Consider the following 26,961-nt stretch of genomic DNA (forward strand, 5'->3'; position numbering starts at 1 on the left):
TCCAGTGAGATCAATTTATTAAGAACATAAACTTTTGATTTTCCAGACATCAGACTAAGCAAATCAGATTAAAAATATGTTCTTATAATAAAATATATTTTTCAATTTTCTTACATAAGCGACAAAACAGAGCTCACATTGCTTAATAAATAACACACTGTACATTGATAACCAACACAAGCATGTGAAGTGTTACTGTACACTGAAATTGTAAATGCTATGGGTTAGTTTTTGTTTTAAAAGTTTGATGTTGAGTCTTCTGCTGACTGCCTTCGGGGTTTGTCGCCAAAATCACCCAGATCTATACCCAAACTATTTATGGGGTAAAAAAAATAAAACACTTTTTAACAATGTATCGCTGGAGAGACATGGCCGATAGGGGATAGGTACGGGATGCCGGCAGTCAGAATCCCAACAGAGTTAGGATACAGACACCTGTCGGTTGGTATACTAACCCTCCCCCCTTAGTGCCTAACCCTGCTACTAAATCTTCAGGATGCTGGCATTCTGACCTGACGGAATCCCCGCGGTTGGGACATTAACCGCACCATGCTAAAAGACTGCGTAACTTTTCTTGGTCAATCTGGTCTTGTATGTTCAGGCGGTATAGCAATTTATGGAGCAATTGTCTACAGAAGAACAGGTCACAGATGTGCTGTTCCCAGCAGTTTTAAAGGATAACACCATAAAAGGGGATTATGTGGGAACAAGCTAATAAAACTGAATGGACTGCGGCTGGCACCGGCATGGTAATGTAAATCCTGGAATGCTTTGAAACTTTGCGGTTTCACTTGTGTATGTTTGTGGAAGTAAGTTATCCTTTGGTGGGAAAAGCATCCATCTAGCATACAGAAGTCCTAAATGAAAGCCATTATACAGCAAATAAAATGGAACGCTTAAATATCAAACTAAATGGACATATGTTAAATAGAGAAAATGCTGTCTGTATGAAACATGTGTAGACAACTTTATTGTCACATTTGATGAAAATTATAAACTAATATACATCCCCCTGCAAACTCTGTCCTTGTTATCTACCTGGACTAGCAAAAGACCTGGCTGCATTAGGATAACTAATCATTGCTGAGCAGCTTCAATCACACAAATAGGACAGATCAACATGGATAAGATGGCCACACAGATGAAAGCTATTTGGCTGCATTGCTAAATTTCTGGATGTGCCCAAGTTGTACAAAACCAGAGGTTCAAAACAGGGGACAGAACAGCCAATTCAGTCTTCTATTAGTGTGGATGGCTGATGGCAGCAACATGTTCACAGTCATCAAGTCCAAATTCTAGTGCAAATGTATTTATATAGCCATAGTTGGTCGAGGCCCACACACATGGCAATTTACACCAACAGCTAAATTATTTGATTGCAAAATTGCCACATCTATAGCTGACCTAAAATAGTGACTGCTGACGTAACAAGTATATCATGAAAATATTCTATTAAATAGAGAAGTTAGTATGATCAATGCTGCAATATTTTATTGCATTATAAACCCCACTATTCTAGATGTTTACTTTTGGAGAGACCAATACATTTAACTAGATTAGCTAACCTTCAATAAACGTTAAGGGCCTGGCAGGATTTTATACTAAACCTGCCTTCACATTGCACCTCATGTTAAGGATCAATGATGCCTTTCTATGCCTCTACACCGCCACTCGTGGGATACTTATTTGCCAAATGTAACAGCTTGGGATAATAGAAGAGGTATTTATTACCATTAACCAAAATATTTCTACCCATTTACTTCAATAGTGTGTATAGTAGTCTTTATCCAGTTACGTATGCATCTCAACTGAATTTTCAGGAATGTCAGGGAACCCGGCTAGAAGCGGTGTAGTGATCCCTACATAGTAATAAACAGAACTCCTGCAGCAAACAAAAGGGTTATGAACAGGGCATCGAGCTTGTGGGTATAATTAGGAAGGGGTGGATTTTTAGGATTGCTGCGCTCCTCTATGCAGCCGATTTGTACTTCCCGACAATAGGTCACTGCTATACACATGTCCCAGCCATATTTAGACATATTCTGACAATTTAAACCAGCGATAAATGGGTTATTTGGGTGCAGCATGTCTTGGTGAAGGAATAATGCATTATACAGGTCCCCAGTGACTACAGAGCTCAGTTCCAGTGAGTGATCCTCTCCTCCTCAGGGATGACGCTCCAGTTTGGGGACCTGACATTCATGGCCAGCCAGTTGAAGTCATCCACCTGGTCCCAGTTGTTCCTGGTCCTGTCCAGGCCGGACAGCTCGTAGTCCTGCAGGATCCCGGGGTAGCTCCAGGTGAAGGGGGCGAACTGGAGACCGACGCAGTCCTCAATGATGGCCCTGCTGGTGACGTGCAGGTAGAAGCGGCTGTCCCGGGTGCTGTGGGTGCGCAGCTGCTGGCAGGGGACGGAGACCAGGCAGTCGCTGCAGTTGTCCACGAAGACGGAGGAGGAGACGGGGCCGCACAGCACCCGGCAGCCGCTCAGGCCCCTCATGTGCAGCGTGGCCGGGCTGCCTGGCAGGGTGACGGTGCAGTCCCGGAGCTGGCTCAGCTGCACGTCCTTCTGCCGGATCTCCTCCGCCTCCATGGACAGCACCTGGCCGGACCGGTCCTGTAGGCCGCACTGGGCGGAGGGCTGCGCCGCCGGCTCCTTGCTCCGTGGGGCCTGGGGAGGCGCCGGGGCGGGGGGAGCTGGGGCCTCCTTGCTGCGGGACTTGAAGGCGAATTTCTTCTTGGGCTGGAGCTGCTGGCGCCGGTCCCCCAGCGCGGCCTGCAGGCGGCTGAGCTGCTCCTGGGCCTGGCGGACGTCGTAGGACGGCAGGAACATCATGCTGTCATTCAGCAGCTTCTGCAGCCGCTGGAGCCTCTCAGACGCTTCCTCTGCAGCTCCGGCCGCCTGCTGCTCCCCGCTCAGCAGCTCCTCAATGACCGCTCTCTCCTGCCCGAAGGTGGCGTTGAAGTAGCTGCTCTTCTCCTCCAGCACCCCCTGACTCGCCTTCTCCTGCCGCTTCTTCCCCGCCTCCAGCTGTCGCTCCTGCTCCCGCCGCTGCAACCTCTCCGGCAGCTGGGGCCGCTCCGTGCCGGCCACCTCCATAGCAGCTGAGTAATGTCGGAAGTGAGCGTTCGGAAGCCGGCGTCGCTTCAGAGTGACGACACACGTCGGTCAGCTGACAAGGATCATGGGTCTGGTTGGATGACGTCACTAAGCAGCGCCCGTGTGGGCTTGTGGGTCTCGCTCTCACATGGTGTAAGGAAGAGAGAGAGACTGCTGTGCTGGTAGGAGATGGGGAAGAGGAGGAAGCAGCGGGGAGCGGAGGATGTCAGCAGCCTGAGCAAGAAGCAAAAGAAGCACCTGAAGGAGTTTGGGGAACAGCACCCCTTCTATGACCAGTGAGTGTGCGGGCTGACAACTACCCAAAGGGTCCTTTCCTTCATACATACACATATACACACCTTATTCAGAGCTCCACTCATTATTATAACACTGCCGCTGCAGCGGTGACTTCTCCTCGCAGCTACTGAAGCTGCGAGAAGAAGTCTGTGAGGAAAGAGCACCATTGGGGTTCATGTGCAGGGAAACCCATTCATTCTGCAGTTTACACAGTGGATCAAGTGATGATTATGTCCCCCTAGGACATAATCTTCACTTGTTATACTTCATTTGTATTAGCAAGATTTGTAACACTAATGAAGTTTGATAACTATTTATAAACAAATCATACTGCATAAACCTTAAACAGGATACGCTCAGCAATACGCAGAAGCAGAGTGTTAAATTCGTCTTTGCCGAACCGATGTCTCCACATGAATTCTGTAAGATATGTTGGAAGCAAATCACTACATACTTCACGTAAAAAGTTACAAATATCAACTATGGTGTGTTTGGATATTACAGTCAGCTGTGCAGTTTGTTCTTCAGAGGTTTCCAAACCCCAGAGGTAGCCACTTTTTCAGAGACATGTGCGTCTTTTCAAAGAAAGACCCCTTTCTGATGGATACCCATGATGACGCACAGTTCTTGTTAATACGCTTCCAAGAATAGCTATCAGAACATTGGCGACGAGCCATCCAATGCAGAGGTTGATGGCAGTTTTCGAAGTCCAGATTGTTTGCTAGTAAATAGTGTTTCATGAACTCCATGACAACGCTGTTATTCATACCAACTATAATAGGCTGGAGTGTCTTCTCAAAAGAATGGCGGTCCATTTTCTTTTGAGGGAGGTTATGATAGCTGAACTCTGGTTACTATGGGAAGCAGGGGGACATAATCAAACTGGTTACAATGGAACCACTGAGGAAGCAGGGGGACATAATCAAACTCTGGTTGCTATGGGAACCTCTGAGGAAGCAGGGGCACATAATCTTCACTTGATCCCATTAAGAATGAACACTATTCCCCCTATATTATCCAACTCGCTGCGAGTAAAACACAGGAGCAATTCAACATTGCTCCTGTGCGGAGACAGCTGATGCGAAAATCTGCTGTTCCCACAATCTCTAACACTGCTACTTCGGTAGCAGTAAAAGTTAAAACTGCCAAGTCTAGCTCTGCACTCCTAGTGTATCTGCAAGAACTGGGTTAACGCATGTATACAAAAGAAAAGACCACAATAGTGCAATATTGTTGGATCCCAAAATGATCCCCTTTTCACATGTAATTGCTTACAGCCGTACCGTTTGTATTAGTCTACTAGATCAGCAGACAATCTGCACTCAAGTTTAGCCACACAGGATTTCAGGATACCACTGTCCTTTCCTATTTAACCAGATTTTCCTCTTCCCGGATCCATGAAGTCATATAGAAACCACGGGAGAGGCAACTCCAAATAGTGTAATACAACTTTAATATGAAACACATATAATATATAACATGAAGGAAAAAACAGATGGACATGAGGGAATGTCTACTAACAAATGTAGAGAAACAGAGCATAGATATAAACGCCAGGCATCACCGGAATTCCTTAACCATCCAGTCCAACTGTCCTCCAGATCGTCCTCCTTACCAACGCATTTTGATACAGGAATTGGTATCTTTATCAAGGCATGTTGAGAACTTCTACCCAAACCAGTATTTATACCCCTAATTCACCTGGTGAAACAAATTACTGGCCATTTCCAGACATAGATGTGCTAACCGTCTATTCCTACCATATACTCTATAGTTGCTGGGTCAGTCCGAATCTCCATTCTGGGTCTTCCCTTCTTAATACAGGTTGTAGCCATTCTCATGCTTGTGCATCTCTCCGCTGTCATTACGCTTCCTGTTCAAAACCGGAAGTCGCGGTTGACGTTTGCTCGTCACATGCATTCCAGTGATATCACTTCTGAGTGTCGTGTTTCCTGTTCAGCGGTACATGCTGTTTGCGTGTTTTGTGGAGATGTCCTTTATAAAGCGGCAGCCATTTTGGGGTGGATGATCCCATATTTCTTATATTAGAGGCCATTTTCTTTTAGTAAAAACAATAAAATAACAATAAAAACAATTAAAATATGTTAAAATTACATAGTCCTAAATATCTAAATGGATTATAGGAATTACTTAAGCTCAAAATCTTTGTTGAGGCCAGAGGGAGCTAAAGTTTTATAATCATAAATCATACTCCTCTCACTTTTGACCAAAAGTGAGATGTGTATGATTTATGATTATTAAACTTCTAAACTTTAAAACTTTAGCTCCCTCTGGCTTCTGGGGGCAATATATTGGAGTTGTATGTGCCCCATTAGTTGTTGCGCATTTTAAGCTACAAATAACTGGAAGTTGTCTCTGAAGAATTTACCTCACCTTGGCTCCAGGACTGCAGTGTCCACTGTGAAGGGTAAACACACAAATACACCAGGGAGAAGTCACACATCACAACAGCACCATGATGGGTTTTCTTGGGGGACGGGAAGGGCAAATGGGAGAGAAAGGGGACTTTATGTATGTGTATTTCACAGGGCACTATATTTTTAAATACTAAATGTAAATTAAGCATTTAGGGGCTGATTCTGAGTTGGGAGTAAAGCAAAAAAAAAGCAACTGTGCACTTTGGCAAAGCCATTCTGCACTGCAGGTGGGGCAGATGTAAAATGTACAGAGAGATTTAGCTTTGAGAGGGACGTGTCCAAATTCAAATCTAAATTACAGTGTAAAAATAAAGCTGCCCAACCATTGTGGGCTACATGCAAAAGCAGCCAGTATTTACCCTGCATGCTCAATAAATACATGTATTTTCTCCCCTTGCATTGCTGCATGGTTTGTCCAGGTGCAAAGTTACTGACATGCTTTGCTTTGCCCCCACAACTCCGAATCAGCCTTAATCTTCCCCAGTCACAATTCCACTGTCAAATAGTTTCTATCCTGTCCAATTTTGTTATTATTTTAATTTCAATGGGTTTGTGCACAGCTATCCACTGTAAAGCTAACAGACACATAAAAACTGTGTATGTGTGTGTATAATATATATATATATATATATATATATATATATATATACATATACATATATACACATGCTTTATACCTTTAGAATGGCTTCTAAAGCTATAAACCTATATCTGTAGATGATGGTTGTTCGCACACACTGAACAACCATCATCTGACCGCTCCGCGCCCCCTTTTCCGTGGCCTCTCCTGCAGCTGACCGCCCATACACACAGCACAAAGCCCCAGTATATCTGCAGCTATATTGGGCATCGGCTGTGCAGCAGAGCCGATACGATATGTCTGTGAACGACATCGTTAATAAACATATAGCTGGTACACACTGGCCGACCACACAAGATACATTGGCCTGTCAATTAATCGGCCAATGTATCTGCCAGTGTGTACCCAGCATTATTTTACTTATTTATAGATTGTATTGGTAAAATAACACTGCATCCAAAGTACATGTTATATATCAGCAAATCTCTTGTAAAATGCATTTTCTGAGTTTCCCATAGCCTGTGTGTGATAAGTTCTTACCCACCTCCCATTAAGCTGCTGAGGAGGGGAGAGAGATGCTCCTGTCTGTAAACAGCCTCCATTACCATTATAGAAACCACCTATAGCAAGAATGTTTTATGTATTTTATCATATTTACATAAAAAAATAAGGTCAGAGTCCCTTTAGCACACCAAAGATGGTGTATGTGTGTTAGTATATTTTTTACATAAAAACAGTAAATCACTGTCTTATTTTTTCTTATTTTCTGATTGCAGAGTCTCTAATAGAGTAGAAAAAACTCAGCTTGTAGAACTGGTAAGTAACTGGAATCTTTCATATTTGTTTTTATTGCCCTGTTCAATCCATATTACACAGTATTTGCTGGTAATCTTATATAATCTTTTGCCATCTCATGTAAATTAAACACGCAGTCCCTGTTTTAGCAACTCTGAGTAGCCTGGATAATTCAGCAGACATCTGGGCTCTCATTCTTCTCTCTCATTCACTTACAACACTTAGCTGGCAGAAATATGATGTTAATCATTAAATAGTTTAATGTTACTTAATTAGATGTCCATTTTGTGACTCCCTTTTACTCTCTCTGTATCAAATCCCACAGCACCTCACTTACACTAATGCATAGGTTCTCAAACTCGGTCCTCAGGACCCCAAACAGTGCATGTTTTCCAGGTCTCCTCACAGAATCACAGGTGAAATAATTAGCTCCACCTGTTGATCTTTTAAAATGTGTCAGTGAGTAATGAATACACCTGTGCACCTGCTAGGTGATCTGGAAAATGTGACCTGTGTGGGATCCTGAGGACCGAGTTTGAGAACCACTGCACTAATAGCATCACTGGCAATCTCCACATTACAGAAATTGCAAAGTATGGGTAGAGATTTGCGGCCAATACATTACGTGGATTGAAACCTCTAGGGCTGGAGATGTTTGCTGTGAATAGATGGAAGTGGAAACATTAATTTTCCAATTTATACAGTTTTCAATCTCCAGTCCATTGAGGCCACGGGATCCGATCTAAAGATCTACAGTAAAAAGATAGACACCAGATGTTAGACACTCAATAGGTTGAGAGGGACAAAAGGTCGACACACTAAAGGCTGGCATGTAAGAAGGTCAACAGGTACTTATGGTCGTCAGGGTCAAAAGGTCAACATTAAAATGGTTGACACATAATTTTTTTGTTTGGTTAGGGTAAGGCACTTACCGGAGGGTTAGGCACTTACCCCGATGGTTAGGGTTAGGCACCAAGGGGAGGGTTAGGGCAAAGATTAGGGTTAGAAAAAAAAAAAAAAAACACTGGTTGACAATTTACATGTTGACCTGTTGACCGTTTGAACTTGTCGACATTCTTATGTCAACCTTTTGTCCCTGTCGACCTATTGACTGTCTTACATCTGGTGTCTATCTTGACATTGTCTACCTTTTTACTGTAGATCTTTCAATCCACATCCGAGGCCACTAGAACGCACAACTGTACAATTACAACGGTAGTACACTAGATGGTGGTTGCTGCAACATGGACAATGGTATTAATGATAATTCCAGATATTGGATTAAATTTGTGATATATTTTCAGCCTGATACGTCGGAGGATGAGTCAAATCCTGAAAGCGAGGTCGAAAGTGAGCCAGAGAATGTCAATATGTATCACCAGCTGCTGGCAACCTTAAAGCATGTTTCTGATGATGATGACGAAGAGGAGGAAGAGGATGACGATGTTGAAGATGAGGCACAAGATGAAGAGAGTGAACAATTAGTCACTAATGTAGAAGATGAGGACAGTGAAGGAGAAAATGAAGCAGCAAGTGAAGATGAGCTGCTAGGAGATGATGGCGTAGAAGGTACTAAGATGTCATACTGTGGTTCATTGCTTTAGTCCCTAGATGGCGTGACATGCTGGATCTAGTTGTTCAACAAGACAGGAAGACACAAGAGAATGTGTGTGGGGGGGGGGGTTACTGAACATGTAGCAAACAAATATATTCTGTAACTTTTCTAGCACAATTTAGAGAAGCAAATGTCTGATTGCTCTGGGTTACAGCTCCTGTTAGCTGCACCAGTTTTTCTACTTCAGGGTCCATAGGGTATCCACAGGATACCTTGGGGTATAGGTGTGACGTCAGTCGCAGGGCACCAAAGAGTTAAGCTTTCAGCCTCCCAGGATGCACTAGGTCCCCCTCCTATACCCCGCCCCCGGGCCAAGGCACCCCAGTTTAGTTTGGTGCCCGGCCGGAGTCGGGTGCACCTGTTGGAGTGGGGGCTAGAAGAGCCCCTGAAGCTTTTTCTTCATGCAGCTGTGGCTGCACATCTGGATGAACAGCATGGACAGTCAGTCCTGACGTCCATGCTGTCTTCCCTACACCCCGCCGGTACCAGAACGCCGGTACTGATCCGGGGATGCTGGTGGGCGTCTGGGGTCACAGCTAGCGGTGACCCCAGATGCTCCGGACCATGGCCGGATTCAAGGGGGACAGAGGTAAGCAGCGGGGTCCCGCGGTGGGTCCCCGCTGATCACATGGTCCTAAGTCCCCAGGCAGGGGGCTCCCTGGGGACTGGCTGCAGCGTGGAGCCAGGCGACCAACCTGCGCTTCCACTACCCCCTGGGACAGCGGACCGCAGCAGAGCGGTAGCGCTGCGGCGTCCCAGGGGTTAAATGCATGCCAGGGGAGCGCGCCTTCCCTGTCTCACAGCCGGCGCCTCCCCCGCTGCACACAGCCCTCTCTGCACTGTGCTGACTGGTCCTGTGTCAGCGCTCCTCCCCCAGGCCAGCTTCTCTCTGCTCCTCGGCGGCCATCTTCTCTGCAACGCATGGTGAACGCTGCTGGAAGTCTGGAAGGAAGCATCGTGGTCTGGGTCCCCCCGCATACCTCTCCTCCGCTGTGGCTCAGGTCTGTGTATGCAGCGCTGTGTCCTACCAGGCCCTGTGTCTGTGTAGTTGAGTGATCAGCGCTGTTAGTGCAGGAATTGTTATTTCTCTGCATTGTATGTGACTGTGCTAGCGCTGCCTGTAACTTTTCTTCTCTAAACTGTCAGCTTTATTACTGTCCCTGTTCTTTCTGCTAAAGCCCTTGCGGTGCGGTGCTGCAGGGTGGTCTCTCGCCTATTTAATACTTAATTGGTGAGAGAGGTCACATACGTGGTGCCATCATGTCTGAAAGTGATTTTCCCCTCCGGCTACAGTGTACCACGTGCAAAGTACCGTTAGCGGAGGGGGAGGGTAGCGCGGAGGGCCTTTGCCGGCAGTGTTTGTCCATGGCGCGGCCTATTACGGTTACAGCACCGGTACAGGAGCCGCCCTGGGCTTGTTTCGCTCAGGCGTTAACAGCTTTAGTGGGCCAGTTAGCTCCGCAGCCCGCGTTTACTCCGATGGGTTTGTCCCAGCAGTCTGTGGTGTCGTCACCCATGCAGGGGTTCCCACGACAATTGGTGGTACCCCACAGTCTCCCTATTTCCCCGCTCCCGGGTTCTCAGGAGCCAGCGTGGGTTAACTCCCTGACGAGTTCTGTACAGCACTTGTCGGATGTGTTGCAAGGGGAGTCTGTGATGCGGCCTCATAAAAGGCCGGTGGCGTCTCTGTCCGCTCCTTATGAGGATGACGAAGGGACGTCTGATGATGGGGAGATTCTGGATCCTTACGATCAGGAACCTTTCCATACTAAGGACGCTGATGCTAAGTCCAAAGTATATATTCCTGGACTTATTCGGGCGGTCCGCACAGCCTTGGTGATTGAGGACGAAGTTCCCCCAGCGGCTAAATCTAAGTATGCCTTTTTCAAAGATGTGAAGGGCGATGCCACAGTCTTTCCTCTTTCGGGTCAGTTGGTGGACCATTTAGAGGAGGCGTGGAAACAACCTGGCAAAAGATACCAGCCGCAGAGACGCCTGGCGGTGGCTTATCCGTTCGCGGATAATTATTTTGCTAAGTGTGAATCCCCTCCACAGGTGGATTCTCACGTGACCCGTCTTGTCCGTAGTGCCACATTGCCGATGCCATCCATGTCCTCCCTTAAGGATGCTACGGACCGCAAGGTAGAAATCTGCCTGAAGTCCGCTTATTCCCTTGCAGGGGGGGCAGCACGGCCGGCTATGGCCATTTGCTGGGTTGCCAGAGCGATGGAGCGCTGGGCGGATTCATTAGAGGCTTCTTTTGAATCCGACTGTCCGGCCGAACAGGCGGAGTTGATTGGCAATCTCCGTGATTCGGCCACCTACATCAACGAGGCGGCTCTAGACATTAGTACTCTGGTGTCTAGAATTTCTTCAGCAGCGGTAGCTGCTCGTCGCACCTTGTGGCTGCGATCCTGGAAGGCGGACGCAGATCCAAGAAAGGTCTGGAAGCGTTGCCGTTTACCGGAGAAGTTCTCTTCGGTCCGGATCTGGATAAGATTGTGGCCACGCTGGCGGCAGCCAAATCTGCTTGTCTCCCGTCGGCCGCTGCTCCTTCTGGTTCTGGACCATCGTCCTTTCGGTCATCTAGGGCCCAGGGCAGGCCCAAACCACAGTCGTTTCCTCGACAGGCTGGCCCTAAGAAATCGGTCAAGCCCCGGAAACAGGCATGGAGTACCAGACGTCCGGCCCCCAAGCCAGATGACAAGCCTGCGGCCTGACGGTCCGGGTCTCCCCTTGGGGGATCCCAGGGTGGGAGGCCGCCTGCTGCAGTTCTCCCGGTGTTGGTCGTTCACTACGACAGACACTTGGGTTCTGGAGGTGGTCTCTCACGGGTACGCCCTCTCCTTCCGGCACAGACCCCCGGCTCGATTCTTCACCACGGGTCTACCATCAGACCGGAACAAGGCTACGGAGCTGCGGAAGGTATTGCACACTATGCTCCAGGCTGGAGTTATAGTGCCTGTTCCATTCTCCCAGAGGGGCCAGGGTTTCTATTCAAATCTATTTTTGGTACAGAAACCCAATGGGTCATATCGTCCGATTCTCAACCTCAAAGCACTCAACAAGTCTTTGCGGGTCCCGAAGTTTCGGATGGAGACCCTACGGTCCATCATTCTGGCGCTGGAACCTGGGGACTACATGGTGTCATTGGACATACAGGACGCTATGGCGGTCATGGCGGCTTCTCTGCGGCTGCAAGGAGTCCGCATGTTGCCGTACTTGGACGACCTGTTATTGGTGGCAGGATCTCCAGAGCTCCTGTTACACCACTTGGACCTGACCATTGCACTGCTGCAACGGCACGGCTGGCTAATCAACTGGCAGAAGTCCACTCTAATCCCGTCTCGGAGGATTCTGCATCTTGGAGCCTTATTGGACTCGGGACAGCAAAGGATCTTCGTGACGGAGGACAAGATCTCTGCTTTACAGTCAAGGGTGCGCAGTTGTCTGCACAGCCGCCGGGTGTCCTTACACTCGGCGATGAGGTTACTGGGCTCCATGGTGTCGGTGTTCGACATGGTGGAATACGCCCAGTTTCACTCCAGACCTCTGCAGCACCTGATCCTGTCCAAGTGGAACGGGCTGCCTCAGTCTCTGAATTCCAGACGATTGTGCTCACCCCGGAGGTTCGCCTGTCCCTTGCGTGGTGGTTAAAGACGACCCACCTCAACAAGGGACGTCCGTTCTGGGTTCCAAATTGGGTCCTGTTGACAACGGACGCCAGTCTTCGGGGCTGGGGAGCAGTTTCGGGTCCACACTTGTTCCAGGGCAGGTGGACACCGACAGAAGCGGAGCTTCCAATAAATATCTTGGAACTCTGTGCGGTCTTCAATGCTCTCCTGCAGGCACAGCGGTTTCTCCAGGGTCACCCGGTGCAGGTCCAGTCGGACAATGCTACCACCGTGGCCTACATAAACAGGCAAGGAGGAACTCGCAGTCGGGCGGCTCTCGTAGAGGTCTCTCGGATCCTGGTTTGGGCGGAGCGCAATCTTCCGGCCATATCAGCGGTCTTCATCCCGGGAGTGCTAAATTGGGAGGCGGACTTTCTAAGTCGCCAGGACGTTCATCCAGGGGAATGGTCCCTGCACCCGGACGTTTTTCAACTACTGGTGGACAGGTGGGGTCTTCCAGAAATCGACCTCATGGCGTCCCGGCACAACAACAAGTTGCCGGTGTACGGGTCTCGCACAAGAGACGAAGGGGCGTCTCTGGTGGATGCTCTGTCCGTCCGGTGGACGTTCAGGTTCGCATACCTGTTCCCTCCGGTCTCCCTTCTTCCACGGGTAATCCGGAAATTCAAACAGGAAGGAGGGACGCTCCTGTTGATAGCTCCCGCGTGACCCAGACGGCACTGGTTCTCAGACCTTCAGGGTCTGTCCGTGGACAGTCCTCTGCGGTTGCCGCTACGACCGGACCTTCTGTCTCAGGGTCCTTGTCTTCACCCGGACCTGACTCGGCTGTCTTTGGCGGCGTGGCTGTTGAGACGGCCATGCTGAGGTCCTGGGGGTTTTCCAGCTCTGTGGTGCGTACCATGTTACGAGCTCGGAAACCGTCTTCCGCGAGGATATACCATCGCGTGTGGCATACGTTCTTCCAGTGGTGTCGACCGAGAGGTTATGCACCGCGGGAGTTACGTCTGTCTCGGATTCTCGCCTTCCTGCAAGCGGGACTAGATCATGGGCTTCGCCTTGCTTCTTTGAAGGTACAGGTTTCGGCCCTATCTGTCTGGTTTCACCGTAGGATTGCTACAATCCCGGATGTGCGCACCTTTATGCAAGGTGTTCTCCGTATTCAGCCGCCCTTTGTTCCACCTGTGGCGCCTTGGGATTTGGCTGTGGTCCTGAGGGCTCTCCAAGGACCGCCGTTTGAACCACTGGGCTCAGTGGATATTAAATGGCTAACAGCTAAGACTGTTTTCCTTCTGGCCGTTGCTTCAGCCAGACGTGTTTCTGAGTTAGGGGCTCTTTCTTGTAGACCCCCTTTCTTGGTTTTTCATGGGAACAGGGCAGTGCTCCGCACTCGGCCCGAGTTTCTTCCCAAAGTTGTTTCCCAGTTTCATGTTAACGAGGAAATAGTTGTTCCGGCCTTTAACTCACCGGGTCTTTCCGTGGGTGAGGCCTCTTTGGATGTTGTGCGGGCCTTAAGGACTTATGTTGACCGCACTTCTTTGTTTAGGAAGTCGGACGCTTTGTTGTCCTCTATGGCTTCTGTAAAAAGGGTTGGCCTGCTTCAAAGCAAACTTTGGCAGCCTGGATCCGTATGGCTATTTCTGAAGCTTATCTTCATGAAGGCCTACCGGTCCCTCCTTCTCTGAAGGCTCATTCCACTAGGTCTGTGGGTCCTTCGTGGGCAGCTCGACGTGGTGCCTCGGCAGTTCAGATCTGCAAGGCTGCTACGTGGTCTTCTGTCCATACCTTCGTGAGGTATTACAGGTTTGACACCTTCGCCTCTCAGGATGCTTCCTTCGGGCGGCGGATTCTCCTTTCTGCACAGGAGCGTCCCCACCCTTAAAGGATACTGCTTTGGGACATCCCCAAGGTATCCTGTGGATACCCTATGGACCCTGAAGTAGAAAATATGAGATATGGTAAGAACTTACCCTTGTTATCTCTATTTCTACGAAGTCCATAGGGTTCCACAGGACTCCCGCCCTGTCGCACCTGTGCTGCAGATGGGCTTTGCTCTGGTCACCGGTTTTCCGTCTCCCTCTGGTGAGAATGTGATTCTTGTATGTGTCCAGATCTTTGTTCTCTCTCTTCCTTCTCCTCCTCCGGCCTATGGCTTGGTAACTAACTGAGGTGCCTTGGCCCGGGGGCGGGGTATAGGAGGGGGACCTAGTGCATCCTGGGAGGCTGAAAGCTTAACTCTTTGGTGCCCTGCGACTGACGTCACACCTATACCCCAAGGTATCCTGTGGAACCCTATGGACTTCGTAGAAATAGAGATAACAAGGGTAAGTTCTTACCATATCTCATATTTTATACGTGTCCCATCTTGTGCATTTGCACTGCCATAAGTGTGAAACTTCTATACATCACTGCATAAAGCGATTAGGGAGCACCAATGTAGATGACAGTTTGCTTGTTGTGTATAAAGGACATCTCCACTATAAGGGGTACATTTACTAAAGTGAGAACTTTTAGAAGTGAGTTTTAGAAGAGATGTTGCCCATAGCAACCAATCACATTCTACTTAACATCTAACTAGCACCTTCTAGAAGACAATAGCTAGAATCTGATTGGTTGCTATGGGCAACATCTCTTCTAAAACTCACTTCTAAAAGTTCTCACTTTAGTAAATTTACCCCTAAGTGTTCATTCTAGGTGCGGCGAAGGTGGAACGTTTTTTAATTAAATAAGATCCCTGTGACCATAAGTCCATAGCTCTGCAATAATGACAGCTATACAGGGCCATGCAGTCAGCTTAATATGATTTTTGTTGTTGTTTTTTACTCTGATTCCAGCACAGTTTTGAGTTTGCCAACTCTCGGCTACAGATATTAGGGGCTACCCAAGGGGGGGACTTCTACAATTTCCTGTATTTGGAGGGGTATACTTCATTTACAAATACATTTCCCAGATCTAGAAATCAAAATGGATTTTCATTATTTATGACCAGGTCTACATTTTAACTATTTTCACTTATCTTAAAGTCCAAAAAATTCCCCAAAATATATTTTAACACTATGATAAATTTAATCACATATGTGAAAGCTATAAAATAAGCTTGTTGATATTGCTGATCTGTGAAAGTGGACAGAACTGGGATAGACATGCAGAAAACAAAAGGAATTACATGACAACTAAAATGCTTTGCTTTAAATTACTATTTAGAAAAATGTAGACTGGGAAAGAAGATAAGTCCAGTGCATCATAATTTGCAGCTAATAAGACCGTTTGTTGACCTGAGATTGATGGACATGTGTTTGCATACAGAAAAGGCAATTATTTTAATGTGCGTTTATATCATATGTATACGAAAATCAGTGACGTAATATTTGCTTTTTGCAAAACCCAATTCTGTCTTGCCAAATTTGTCAATTAGTGTCTCCAGACAAACTAAATCTAATGTGCATTAAAGCACTAACGCAATGAAAGGATTGCTTCTTGCAACTGAAAACAGACTTGGCTCCAAATGTAAGCGCTTGGGCGTTGCAGAAAGTGCCAGTGTTTTGCCGATTTGAATCGCTAAGATTTTTCTAAAGGCTGATATTTCACCAAAATCACTGAAACATCATCACGCTCCCCAACCTGTAGACTGTTACAGGCATTTGGCCCTTGTCCTTAAATTAGTTTTTTTTGATGATGAAAATCTTAATTAATGGTTTCCACCATCGTAAATTAAATTGTATTGGCTGAGTTTTTGTACAGAGATTTCTCTGGTTGCCAGGGGAAACGTCCACATTCAGCCAAAGTTACTAGCTTTATGAAGTCCCAGCAAATGGGAGAAATGTTGTGTAGTTTACAGAAACCATTGAAATGTTTACTTAGTTTAAATCAATCCAGTTAGATTAACCAAATATCCGGTTTCTATGATTTAAAGCACATTCTGCTATTTATACTGTGGTCATTTAATATTTAAATCCCAATGCCGTGTGTGTTAATCAGACGCTGCTCTGTACTATTCTTAGAACATGTGGATGCAGGAGAGGAACGGGAGGATGTGGAAGGGAAAACTGAGCCCGGAGATCCAGCCCAAGTTGGAGAGGAGTTCACAGATATTAAACATGAATCTAAATTTAGTCTAGAGACCAATTTCATGGAAGATGATGCAGAAGACCCCAAGAACATCCCAATATTGGCCTCTACTGCTGCCTCTGAAGGTATTCCTTATATTCATTTTTACAAAAATGATTTGACTATAATATATATTTTTATGTTTGGGCCACACTGTAGAATCGGTCATGCATTCTCCATAAGCTGGTGATCTGTGGAAGAAGCCACAACCGTCTTGCTGCTTTTCTTTCTATTTAGATCCATTTAAAAAGCACATCGACCAAGAACTGGATGAGGATGACATTAACCAGATTACAACCAACTCTAAAACAACTGTATCTTTGAAGGTAAAACCTGATTGTTACATCGTCATGAGGCTGTGCCTTTATCTTCCCACTTTCTTCTCATTCTCACCCAGATGGCGGTGAAAGTAAAGACATTGCCAACGTACTTCTTAGGAAATATAATGAATCCAAACTGCCAATTGTGTTCTGACCATATGGTTAGCATGCTAACATTAGCAATAAATAACAACTCATTGTAAATACGGTCCTGGACTTTTATGAAAACTGGTGCACGGGAAAAAGGCGTTTAACAGATAATCAGGGATTTCTTTCATTTTGTAATCTCAGTTTGAAAATTTACAGTTACAATCTGGATCTGTAACCTATAGCAACCATTTTCCTGCTTACTAGTTTTCAGAAGTGACGTTCCCTCCCATAGGTTTGCCTTAGGCGGTGCATGCATTATATGTGACTGATTCATTTCTCTTGACCATGTTAAGTCTTTCAGTTTGGACATGCCTGGGTGCTGGGTCCAGATTAAAGTATAAATCATACATTGAAGTATTGTAGATTCAAACTGCTCTGTTAACAGTAGAATTGTTAACATTCTCCTCTTTATCTCCTCAGTGGTCCGCGTTGGGCCAGTTGGTGTTTTCATCCACCTTTGGAAAGGCTCATCCATTAAAATCGGAGAAAGAAACTGACCTTAAAAAGCTCCATCTGCACAAGCCTCTGCACTCCACTTGGCCCAAAGTGAACAGTCCTTTTCTACCAAGCCAAAGTGATCGCAACTTCACCTCTTTACAGAGAGAACTTTTCACCATTATGAGTTCTTACAAAGACTTGTTTTATCCAGCCAGGATGGCGTCAACGGAAGAGATCAGACATGTCTACTGTCTCCATGCTCTCAACCATGTGCTGAAAGCAAATTCGCAGGTCCTCGCCAACAACGCCAAGAAAAGAGATCAGAAGGCCATGCTCGATGAAGAGGACCTACGAGACCAGGGCCTGACCAGACCAAAGGTATTCTTATCTAATGCTACTTTTACCTATTTAAGTTTCATAGTATTGCATAAGTTTTATATACAGTGCCTTGCAAAAGTATTCACCCCCCTTGGCTTTTTACCTTTTTTGTTACATTACAACCTGTTTTTTTTTTTTTGTTTATTAATCTGAATTTTATGTGATGGATCTGCACAAAATAGTCTAATTTGGTGAAGTGAAATGAGAAAAAAATATATAAAAAAGAATCTTTAGAAATAAAATTCAGAAAATTGGCATATGCATATGTAATCACCCCCTTTGCTATGAAGCCCCTCAAAAGTTCTGGTGCAACCAATTACCTTCAGAAGTCACATAATTAGTAAAATGAACTCCACCTGTATGAAATCTAAGTGTGACATGATCTGTCAGTATAAACACACCTTTTCTGAAAGGCCCCTGGCTGCAACACCACTAAGCAAGAGGCATCACACCATGAAGACCAATGAGCTCTCCAAACAAGTCAGGGACAAAGTTGTTGAGAAGTACAATTCTGGGTTGGGTTATAAAAAAAAATATCCAACTGTTTGATGAGCCCCTGGAGCACCATCAAATCCATCATCAAATGGAAAGAAAATGGTACCACAAAAAACCTGCCAAGAGAGGGCCACCCACCAAAACGCACAGACCGGGCAAGGAGGGCATTAATCAGAGAGGCAGCACAGAGACCAAAGGTAACCCTGAAGGAACTGCAGAGTTCCACAGCAGAGACTGGTGTATCTGTGCATGTGACCACAATAAGCCGTACACTCCATAGAGCTGGGCTTTATGGAAGAGTGGCCAGAAAAAAGCCATTACTTACTGATAAAAATAAGAAGACATGATTTGAGTTTGCCAAAAGGCATGTGGGCGACTCCCCAAATGTATGGAGGAAGGTGCTCTGGTCAGATGAGGCTAAAATTGAACTTTTCGGCCACCAAGGGAAGTGCTATGTCTAGCGCAAACCCAACACATCCCATCACCCCAAGAACACCATCCCCACAGTGAAACATGGTGGTGCCAGCATCATACTGTGGAGATATTTTTCAGCAGCAGGGACTGGGAAACTGATTCGAGTCGAGGGAAAGATGGATGGTGCTAAATACAGGGATATTCTTGAGCAAAACCTATTTCAGTCTGCCTGTGATTTGAGACTGGGACGGGGTTCACCTTCCAGCAGGACAATGACTCGAAGCATACTGCTAAAGCAACACTCTAGTGGTCTAAGGAGAAACATTTAAATGTGTTGGAATGGCCTAGTCAAAGCCCAGATCTCAATCCAATTGAGAATCTGTGGTCAGACTTGAAGATTGCTGTTCACAAGCGGAAACCATCCAACATGAAGGAGCTGGAGCAGTTTTGCCTTGAGGAATGGGCAAAAATCCCAGGGGCAAGATGTGGCAAGCTCATAGCGACTTATCTAAAGTGACTTGCAGCTGTAATTTCCGCAAAAAGTGGCTCGATGGTACTGACTTTAGGGGGGTGAATAGTTATGCACGCTAAAGTTTTCTGTTATGTTGTCCTAAATGTTGTTTGATTCACAATATAAAAAAACACAACTTCACAGTTGTAGTCATGTTTTGTGAATGAAATGATGCACACCATCAAACAATCCATTTTAATTCCAGGTTGTGAGGCAACACAACATGAAAAATGCAAAGGGGCGTGAATACTTTTGCAAGGCACTGTATTACTGTTATGGAAGATAGAATACACCTAACTATAAAGGTCGCCAGATACATGGAGTAGAGAGAATATACAGTATATACCGATCTGCATTTAGTACATTTCTAGAATGCCGCTACTTCCTTTTCAGACGTGTACTCCATTGTGCCAAAACAGATCTATACAGTGTGTGTGTGTATGTATGCATGTATGTTATATATATATATATATATGTTGGTGCTGTCCTCTATAACATCCACAGGTCCTCATTGTTGTGCCATTCCGTGAATCTGCCTTGCGGGTCGTGCAGATTATGATCAGCCTCATGGAGGTCACTGGTCGGAAAGTTGAAGTGAGCAACAAGAAAAGGTTTAAAGACGAGTTTGGCTCTGAGCCCGAGGAAAAACCGCCCAACCTGAAGAGGCCTGAGGATTACGAAGCCGTGTTTGCTGGGAATATTGACGACCATTTCAGGATAGGTGAGGATGGAAGTTTAAAAACTGACGTGAGCTTCACAGTTGTACCCAGTTCCCCTCCATTAACTACTAAGAGAGAAATCCACCTCTGCTAAAAACATATAGTATTTGTTTTGGCTCAAATATAATTGAACCTTTTATATCTGTAGCATATCACCCTCTGATGCTATACAAAGGCTGTTTAAACATTTGCATCAGGTCTGTGAAGTCAGTAAGCCAAACCTTCTACTGCGACTCCCCTATTTTACTAATAGAGGAGTCTGGGTCTATAGTTTTTGGCTTTCCAACTCCACAGCCCTGATTCACATGTGTCCTTACCCCAGTGGAGCTTACAGTCTAATTTACCTATAATACAAACCTTAAATTGCAACAATCTTTTAGAACTGTGGGAGGAAATACAGGCAGGACATAGAAACTATAAAAGAGATATTGCTGGTTGGACTAGACCCCATGGCTTTAGCACTGTGAGGCAGCAATGCTAGTCACTGTGCCATAATGCCGTCCTATAGCTTTCAATAAAACTTCACACCCCCCAGCTTCACTCATCAGTCTACAGTTACTCTAATGTATCTGTACAGGTTCCTGGACTGTAAATGACCACTGCACTGTGGAAACATTTTTTAAAGCAATGAATGGGTTCTTGTGCAGCTCTGTCTGTATGTCATGGTTATTTCCTAATACTATAATAATAAATAATTATTTGTAGATGTCTGCCAGTAGTACTCATGATAATTGACATTATTGCTGAAGGAAAACAGTAATCTTAGGTGCACTCTGCTGCTATTCTGACTTATCCACCCCTGTCCCAGGCTAAATGCCAAAGCTCACGCACAACACAGTACGGTCCATTATTTATTCATTTTTTGTTAGAAGACGATTAACCTACCAGTATGTTTTTGTGGGAGGTGACCGAGCCCCCAGAGGAAACCTGTGCACACACAAGGAGAACATACAAACTCCAGAGAGATATGTCCTTGATGGGAATTGATTCTGAGAGCAGTGCTAACCACTCTTCCATTTTGCTGTTTTGTCAACAGGATTGGCCATTCTACAGAAGATCATGAGGCTTTACTCTCCTTTCTACTCTTCGGACATTATCATCGCTTCTCCGCTTGGGCTTCGTACCATCATTGGTAGTGAAGGCGAGAAAAAGAGGGACTTTGATTTCCTTTCTTCTGTAGAAGTCCTGATCATTGATCAAGCTGATATCTATTTGATGCAGAACTGGGAACATGTATTGGTGAGCATTTACTATAGCCGTAACATCAACATTCTGCTTTACTAAATTCCCCAGCAAGTCATTGACTGATAAAGTGAAAGGAAACTGGAGTATTTCTGCGGAATAATATTTTGTATTGGGTTTTGTGTTTATTGTAGCTTTGAAGTCAGTCTACAACTTATTTTACTTATCTTGTTTTAGCACATGATGGCTCACCTCAATCTGCAGCCCGCGGAGTCTCACGGTGTGGATTTCTCCCGTGTCCGTATGTGGAGCCTCAGCAATTGGTCCAAGTACTATCGGCAAACCCTGCTGTTCAGCGCCTTGCAGGAGCCCCAAATAAAGTCCCTATTTAATAAGCATTGCTTTAATTACAGTGGACAAGTAAGTTTAGTGACTGCTGATTAAATCTTGTGCGCAGTGAGTGCAAACATAACCTATAACAGTAATAAAGTGTGAAATAGTTGTCACGGTTTTAACGGTGAATGGTTCTCTTGTGCTGTTGAATTCTGTGCCCGGACAAATCTCTGGAAGCAAAGAGCATGAACATTGATTCTAAATTACAAAGTGTTTACATGTATTCCTGTTCAGGTGCTGGTGAGAAACATGCCAATAACGGGCTCTATTTCCCAAGTTATGGTGCAACTCCCTCATGTGTTCCAGCGATTAGAGGCAGACAGCTTGCTCTCTGTGATAGATTCAAGGTAAGATTGAGAACTCCAGAGTGTAAACATTATTAAATAGAGTTTCGAAATATATGGAAGATGAAGTAACTTAAAGTGTAGAGGCTAAGGGCCTGAATCAGAGCTGTACTGAACTCCGATGTTTTATGATCTGCGGGTGTGCAGGGTCTGCACTGCGGGTGTGCAGGTCTTCTCATGCGAGCTCACTCACAATGCCCAGATGGCGCAGGCTGATTGACAGGCTGCGGCTGTTTTGGGGGAGGTGCGAGGGCAGCGTCAAGCAGTGTCCCAAAAAAACGGCGGAGTGGCAGCCCCCGTTCTCAAGCCAGTGGCTGCATCCTAGTACGCAGCTTTACCGCTGTATGAAAATGCTGTCCATCCTGAGCAGCCTTCAGAGGACAGATGTTCGCGCAGAGTGATTCATTGTGTCTTTGGACGCAGCTGCGGATCACATAATATTTCCACAAAGTGCCTCCTGCAGCGTTGCCATATTTTAGCACAGTAGCTGCGTCCATCTCTGAATCAGGCTCTAAGTTTGTTGAACGTCCTATGGCCATATTATCGCTTAAAGCTGCAGGGGGTGTGTTTTAGTACAGGATGCGGAACACTGAGGAGACATCAATTTATTGTGCCGTAGATCGCAAACATTTCTACAGTGTGTAACCTCACCTGAAATCCGCAGCTCTCTAAGTAATGCTGCCCACCCACTTAACGAAGCGGGGACGATGGCCCAATTACGACGCTGTCGTCTCCCGCGGGGTGAACTGCATACACTGAACGTTCAGACGTTCAGTATATGTAGATCAATCATCCCCGAACATGGCAACCTGACGGCGGTCGTCAGGTTGACCGTCACGTTCGGGCGATGATTGATGTTAAAAACGACCAGCGGGCATGCGCATTGCTGGTCGTTTATAACCTTTTACTGCCCGATTTACGTCGTTATCGCTCCATCGCTAAGTTTAATCACCTAGTGGATGGGGCAGCTTAACTCTTGAATAGAGCTGCACAAAATCTTGCAGTAAAGCCCTTGCTGGCATAAAAATGATTTTCCTACTTCCAGAAACATGAATTAAGAAATTAAGCAACACAAAGATGTATTTTTATGTCCCTGGTTCTGTCTGGTTACAGCAGCTCCAGTCCTGCAGAGGGCAGTTGTTTGTAGAGAGCCTTTGTATAGGCCCAGATAATATGCAGACAGGGGCTTTTGTCATGCATGTTGTGTAGAAAGGGGATGTAATTATATTAACTGCAGACGGGATGCTGGTCGCCGATATCCCGAAGGATATCAGGATAGCGTCGCCGGAATCCTGAACGTCCACACTCGGATAAGTATAGTAGTTTCCCCGGGGATGGGGGGGGGGGAAGGGGGGTTTAGGGTTAGATACCACCGGGGGGAAATTAGTGTTAAGCACCACCAAGGGAGGGTTAAGGTTAGGGGGGGGGGGGTCCGGAGATGGTTAGCATACTTACCAGCCCCAGTCGGGATGTTTAGTCTTCGGCCTTCCTGCATCGGTATTCAGCCGCCGGTATTTCATACCCATTCAGTACAAAGAGTGCACAGCCGCATCTTATAGGGGACAGTTGTTATACTATTAAGTTACCTTTACAAACTTCAGCACAGATCTAATTGGTAGTGTTAACTATAGTAAGTGATTTATCCATGAGAAAAATTGAAGTGTCAGCAAATATTGTATCAGTTATCCCGCACTTATTCTCTGTTACATGCAAATAAAGTGTTCTGCTTCCTTAGATTCCAGTTTTTCACTGAGAAGATCTTGCCGCAATACCGAGACGCCATCATGTCGCACACTCTGATTTATATACCTTCCTACTTTGACTATGTGCGCCTCCGAAACTACTTTCAGAAAGAGGAGCTGAACTTCACACACATCTGCGAATACACGGACAAGCCGGGAATCTCTAGAGCACGTCAGTTCTTCCTGAAAGGAGAAAGACAATTCCTCCTTGTCACAGAGAGATTTCACTTCTATAAGAGGTGAGTATGACGGAGCTTGTGGTTTAAATCCGTTGTCATGCCTAAGGAATGACTCATTAGAGCAGTGATAGGTAACCTAATACATTTCAAGAGCCGCATGGATCTACCTCTACCCTACAAAAAGGCAGCACTTCACCTTTATTCACAGTAATAAATGAAAACAATACACTTAAGTGCCAAAAGTCATGGGATAGGTGCCTAGTATCGTGTAGGACCCCCTCTAGCCTGGCAAAGTGCAGCAAATTGATGTGGCATTCATTCCACAAGTGGACAGAAGACCTCTGGAGATATGTTAACCCATGACATCTGGATAGCTTTCCACAGCTCCCTGATATTTGTAGGTGTAGGATCTTGGATGTGAATGGACATCTCCACCATGTCCCATAAATGCTTGATTGGGTTCATGTTGGGCCAACGTGGTGGCCACACCATTCATCGGATCTCTCCAGAATGCTCCTCAAACCAATTCTGGACAACTTGGGACCGATGACACAGTGCATTATCCTGCTGCAATATTCCATGGTTGTGGTGGTGCATGAAGTCCACGAAGGGCTGCAAATGGTCACGAAGCAATGCAACAGAATGGTTACCGGTCAATGACATGTTCAGGCGGACCAGTGGACCCAACCCATGCTGCATGAACACAACCCAAACCATTATGGAACCACCACCAGCTTGCACGTTGCCTTGTTGATTACTGGGGTCCATGGCCTCATGGTGTAAGTGCCACACCTGAACTCTACCATCAGACCAAAACAACTGGAACCGTGACTCGCTATACCACATGTTGCCAGTCCTCCAGGGTAGCGACATCACAAGCCCAGGTGAGGCACTGTGTCAGATGTCATCGTGTTAACAGAGGCACTGTGCTGGGTCTTCTGCTCCCATATCCCGAACGTTGCATTGACCTGCTGGATATGCGTCTGGTACCTCCCGCATTGTATGTGGATGTGATTTGAGCCAGTGTCTCTTATCGTTACCACGGACAATTCTGGCCAGACCTGTGGTTGGGCACTGCGCTGTCCACGGCGGGTGGTAATGCCTTTCATGAGGTATTCCGGTACACACGTGACACTGTAGATTTAAGGAATGTTGAATGTCCGCACAACTTTCGAAATGGATTGTCCCATCCGTTGGGTACCCACTATCATGCCCTGTTCGAACCTCAATAATTCACGTTGCCTTGCCATAAGCAGCCTAGCCGGTGTTCAAACTAACTAAGATTTCAGATTACAACTCATGCAGGTCTGGGCATTTCCAAGATGTCACAATACGGTGGCACCACCTACCATTGCTTTTACATACTGCTATCCCATGACTTTTGGCACTTCAGTGTACATTTAATTTAAGAAAGAGAATCGATCTGCAAAACATATGAAAAAGGAGTTTAAATAAGTGTTACAGGCTGTATGCTTTTTACAAAAACAGTGTTCCCAAAATTCTGTGCAATATTAAGATGAAAAATTGTGCCATACTCCCTCTGTAAAACAGGTAAACTCCATATAGGTGTCTTTGTACGAGAAGGTCAATAGCACACTAATATTCATAGAAAGTATCAAGGCACCTATATGGTAGTTGACAAAATGAGAAAGGAGAAGCGTGCCCTACTCACAGTGAATCATGAAGAAACTCATTCAGAAAGATTTCTTTTAGAATCTCAAGACACTTTTCGTTGTCCTGGTTTATATCCCTTCACTCAAGCCCCGTGCTTCTTCAGGGTTTATGTAAATTTAAGTGAATGAGGGATTTCGTCAGGAGTAGATAGTGTATATGCACAAAATCATTGTAAACAATAAAAATAAACCATGGCATAATAGGGGAAAACAGGAAAGATGGAAAAATATGGCCTGGAGTGGGAAACAAGGTCCGGCCTGTCCCACAGCTGATCAGGGATTTTTGATAGTCACCCTATTCACCAACGCGTTTCGACGTTTGTCTTTTGCAAGATGTCACTGCCAGGGCCATGGAGCAGACTTAAAAACCCCCAAACCGGTAGTCCCTTCATAAAGGGGCAGGGTGGTCACTTACAGACAATTAGTCAACAAAGGATACCAATTCGTCCTCTGTTATCGGGGTTCTCCCTCCCTTCCTACCTTATCCTATATCCTCATCGGCCCTAGGGAGATCAGGAAGGTCATATTTACTTGGATACAAGTATTTCCAAAGCCGCGGCCCGTACATTCCACAATCTGTAACGCACGGTATATCCGTTGGAAGTGATGCTCCATACATCACCGCAAGGTGCCGCGTGTTCGGCTGGTCTGGGAGCCAGCGTCATGCTGTTGTGGGTGGAACTCACAACACCCACGTCAGACTCTGTACAGCGGGTCACATGGTCTGCTTACTGCGCATGTGCTCGGGATCCAAAATGGCCATGTGCCCCAGAAGGGATGCGGCTTCGACCAAAACAAACATGGCTGTGCGTGTCCGCAAAAACATATGAAATAACAATAGCCAAATACCCCACATCATAAAATTATACTATGTACTAACAGGTAATAAGGAGTCATTAAACCCTGAGCCGCTTATGTAGGGAAAAAGCATATATAAAAGCAGCATATATACAGAGACTTTCTATATTAAATATAAGACCATAGGGAAACCTTCTTTAACTAACTAAAATAATATCTAAAAATACACAATTGATCACTTAAAACATGTAAAAAATGAACAAAAATAATAGAAATCCAGAAAAATTGCACATCACTGTAATGGAGCATACACACGGTCAGATTTGTCAGACTTGTCAGATGAACGATTGAACGATTTGAACGATTTTTGACTGCAGTAAAATGAATGGAATCGTCCAAGTCTGACTGCAAACCCATCAGATGTCAGATATCGTTATCTGACAAACGGGAACGCGCATCGTTGATCGTCCATCGTTCAGGTATGTCAGATATGTCAGATTTTCCTTCAGATATGAACGACTGAACGATTTTTAAATCGTTATCGTTCATATCTGAAGGAAAAATCTGACCGTGTGTATGCACCATAAAACTATAGTGAACCTATATCCTTTCGGACATTTTAAAAATTGTTAACATACACTAAAAATATTATAGCAAGAAA

General features: G+C 45.7%; 2 protein-coding genes across 2 annotated transcripts in view; one reads left to right on the forward strand and one right to left on the reverse strand.

Moving 5' to 3' along the window:
• On the reverse strand, window positions 1-3,198 carry TBCC (tubulin folding cofactor C). The gene has a single exon (XM_088477301.1). It carries the CDS (start codon window positions 3,098-3,100, stop codon window positions 2,138-2,140), a length of 963 nt encoding a protein of 320 aa, XP_088333427.1. The 5' UTR covers window positions 3,101-3,198; the 3' UTR covers window positions 1-2,137.
• Window positions 3,154-26,961, forward strand: part of UTP25 (UTP25 small subunit processome component) — a 25,014-nt gene continuing 1,206 nt past the window's right edge. The window contains exons 1-11 of the mRNA XM_088477300.1: window positions 3,154-3,396; window positions 7,192-7,231; window positions 8,515-8,779; window positions 16,459-16,650; window positions 16,802-16,890; window positions 17,455-17,850; window positions 19,775-19,991; window positions 21,026-21,228; window positions 21,409-21,591; window positions 21,799-21,911; window positions 23,644-23,889. Of these exons, the coding sequence (XP_088333426.1) occupies window positions 3,290-3,396; window positions 7,192-7,231; window positions 8,515-8,779; window positions 16,459-16,650; window positions 16,802-16,890; window positions 17,455-17,850; window positions 19,775-19,991; window positions 21,026-21,228; window positions 21,409-21,591; window positions 21,799-21,911; window positions 23,644-23,889 (2,051 nt within the window). The 5' untranslated portion in view covers window positions 3,154-3,289. The remainder of the gene's footprint in view (window positions 3,397-7,191; window positions 7,232-8,514; window positions 8,780-16,458; window positions 16,651-16,801; window positions 16,891-17,454; window positions 17,851-19,774; window positions 19,992-21,025; window positions 21,229-21,408; window positions 21,592-21,798; window positions 21,912-23,643; window positions 23,890-26,961) is intronic.

This window comes from Taudactylus pleione, unplaced genomic scaffold (genome assembly GCF_031769625.1).
Source record: "Taudactylus pleione unplaced genomic scaffold, aTauple2 ptg000201l, whole genome shotgun sequence".
Classification (NCBI taxonomy): Eukaryota; Metazoa; Chordata; class Amphibia; order Anura; family Myobatrachidae; genus Taudactylus; species Taudactylus pleione.

Coding starts and splice junctions, on each gene's coding strand:
- TBCC (XM_088477301.1), bottom strand. CDS start 3,100: ATGGAGGTGGCCGGCACGGAGCGGCCCCAGCTGCCGGAGAGGTTGCAG.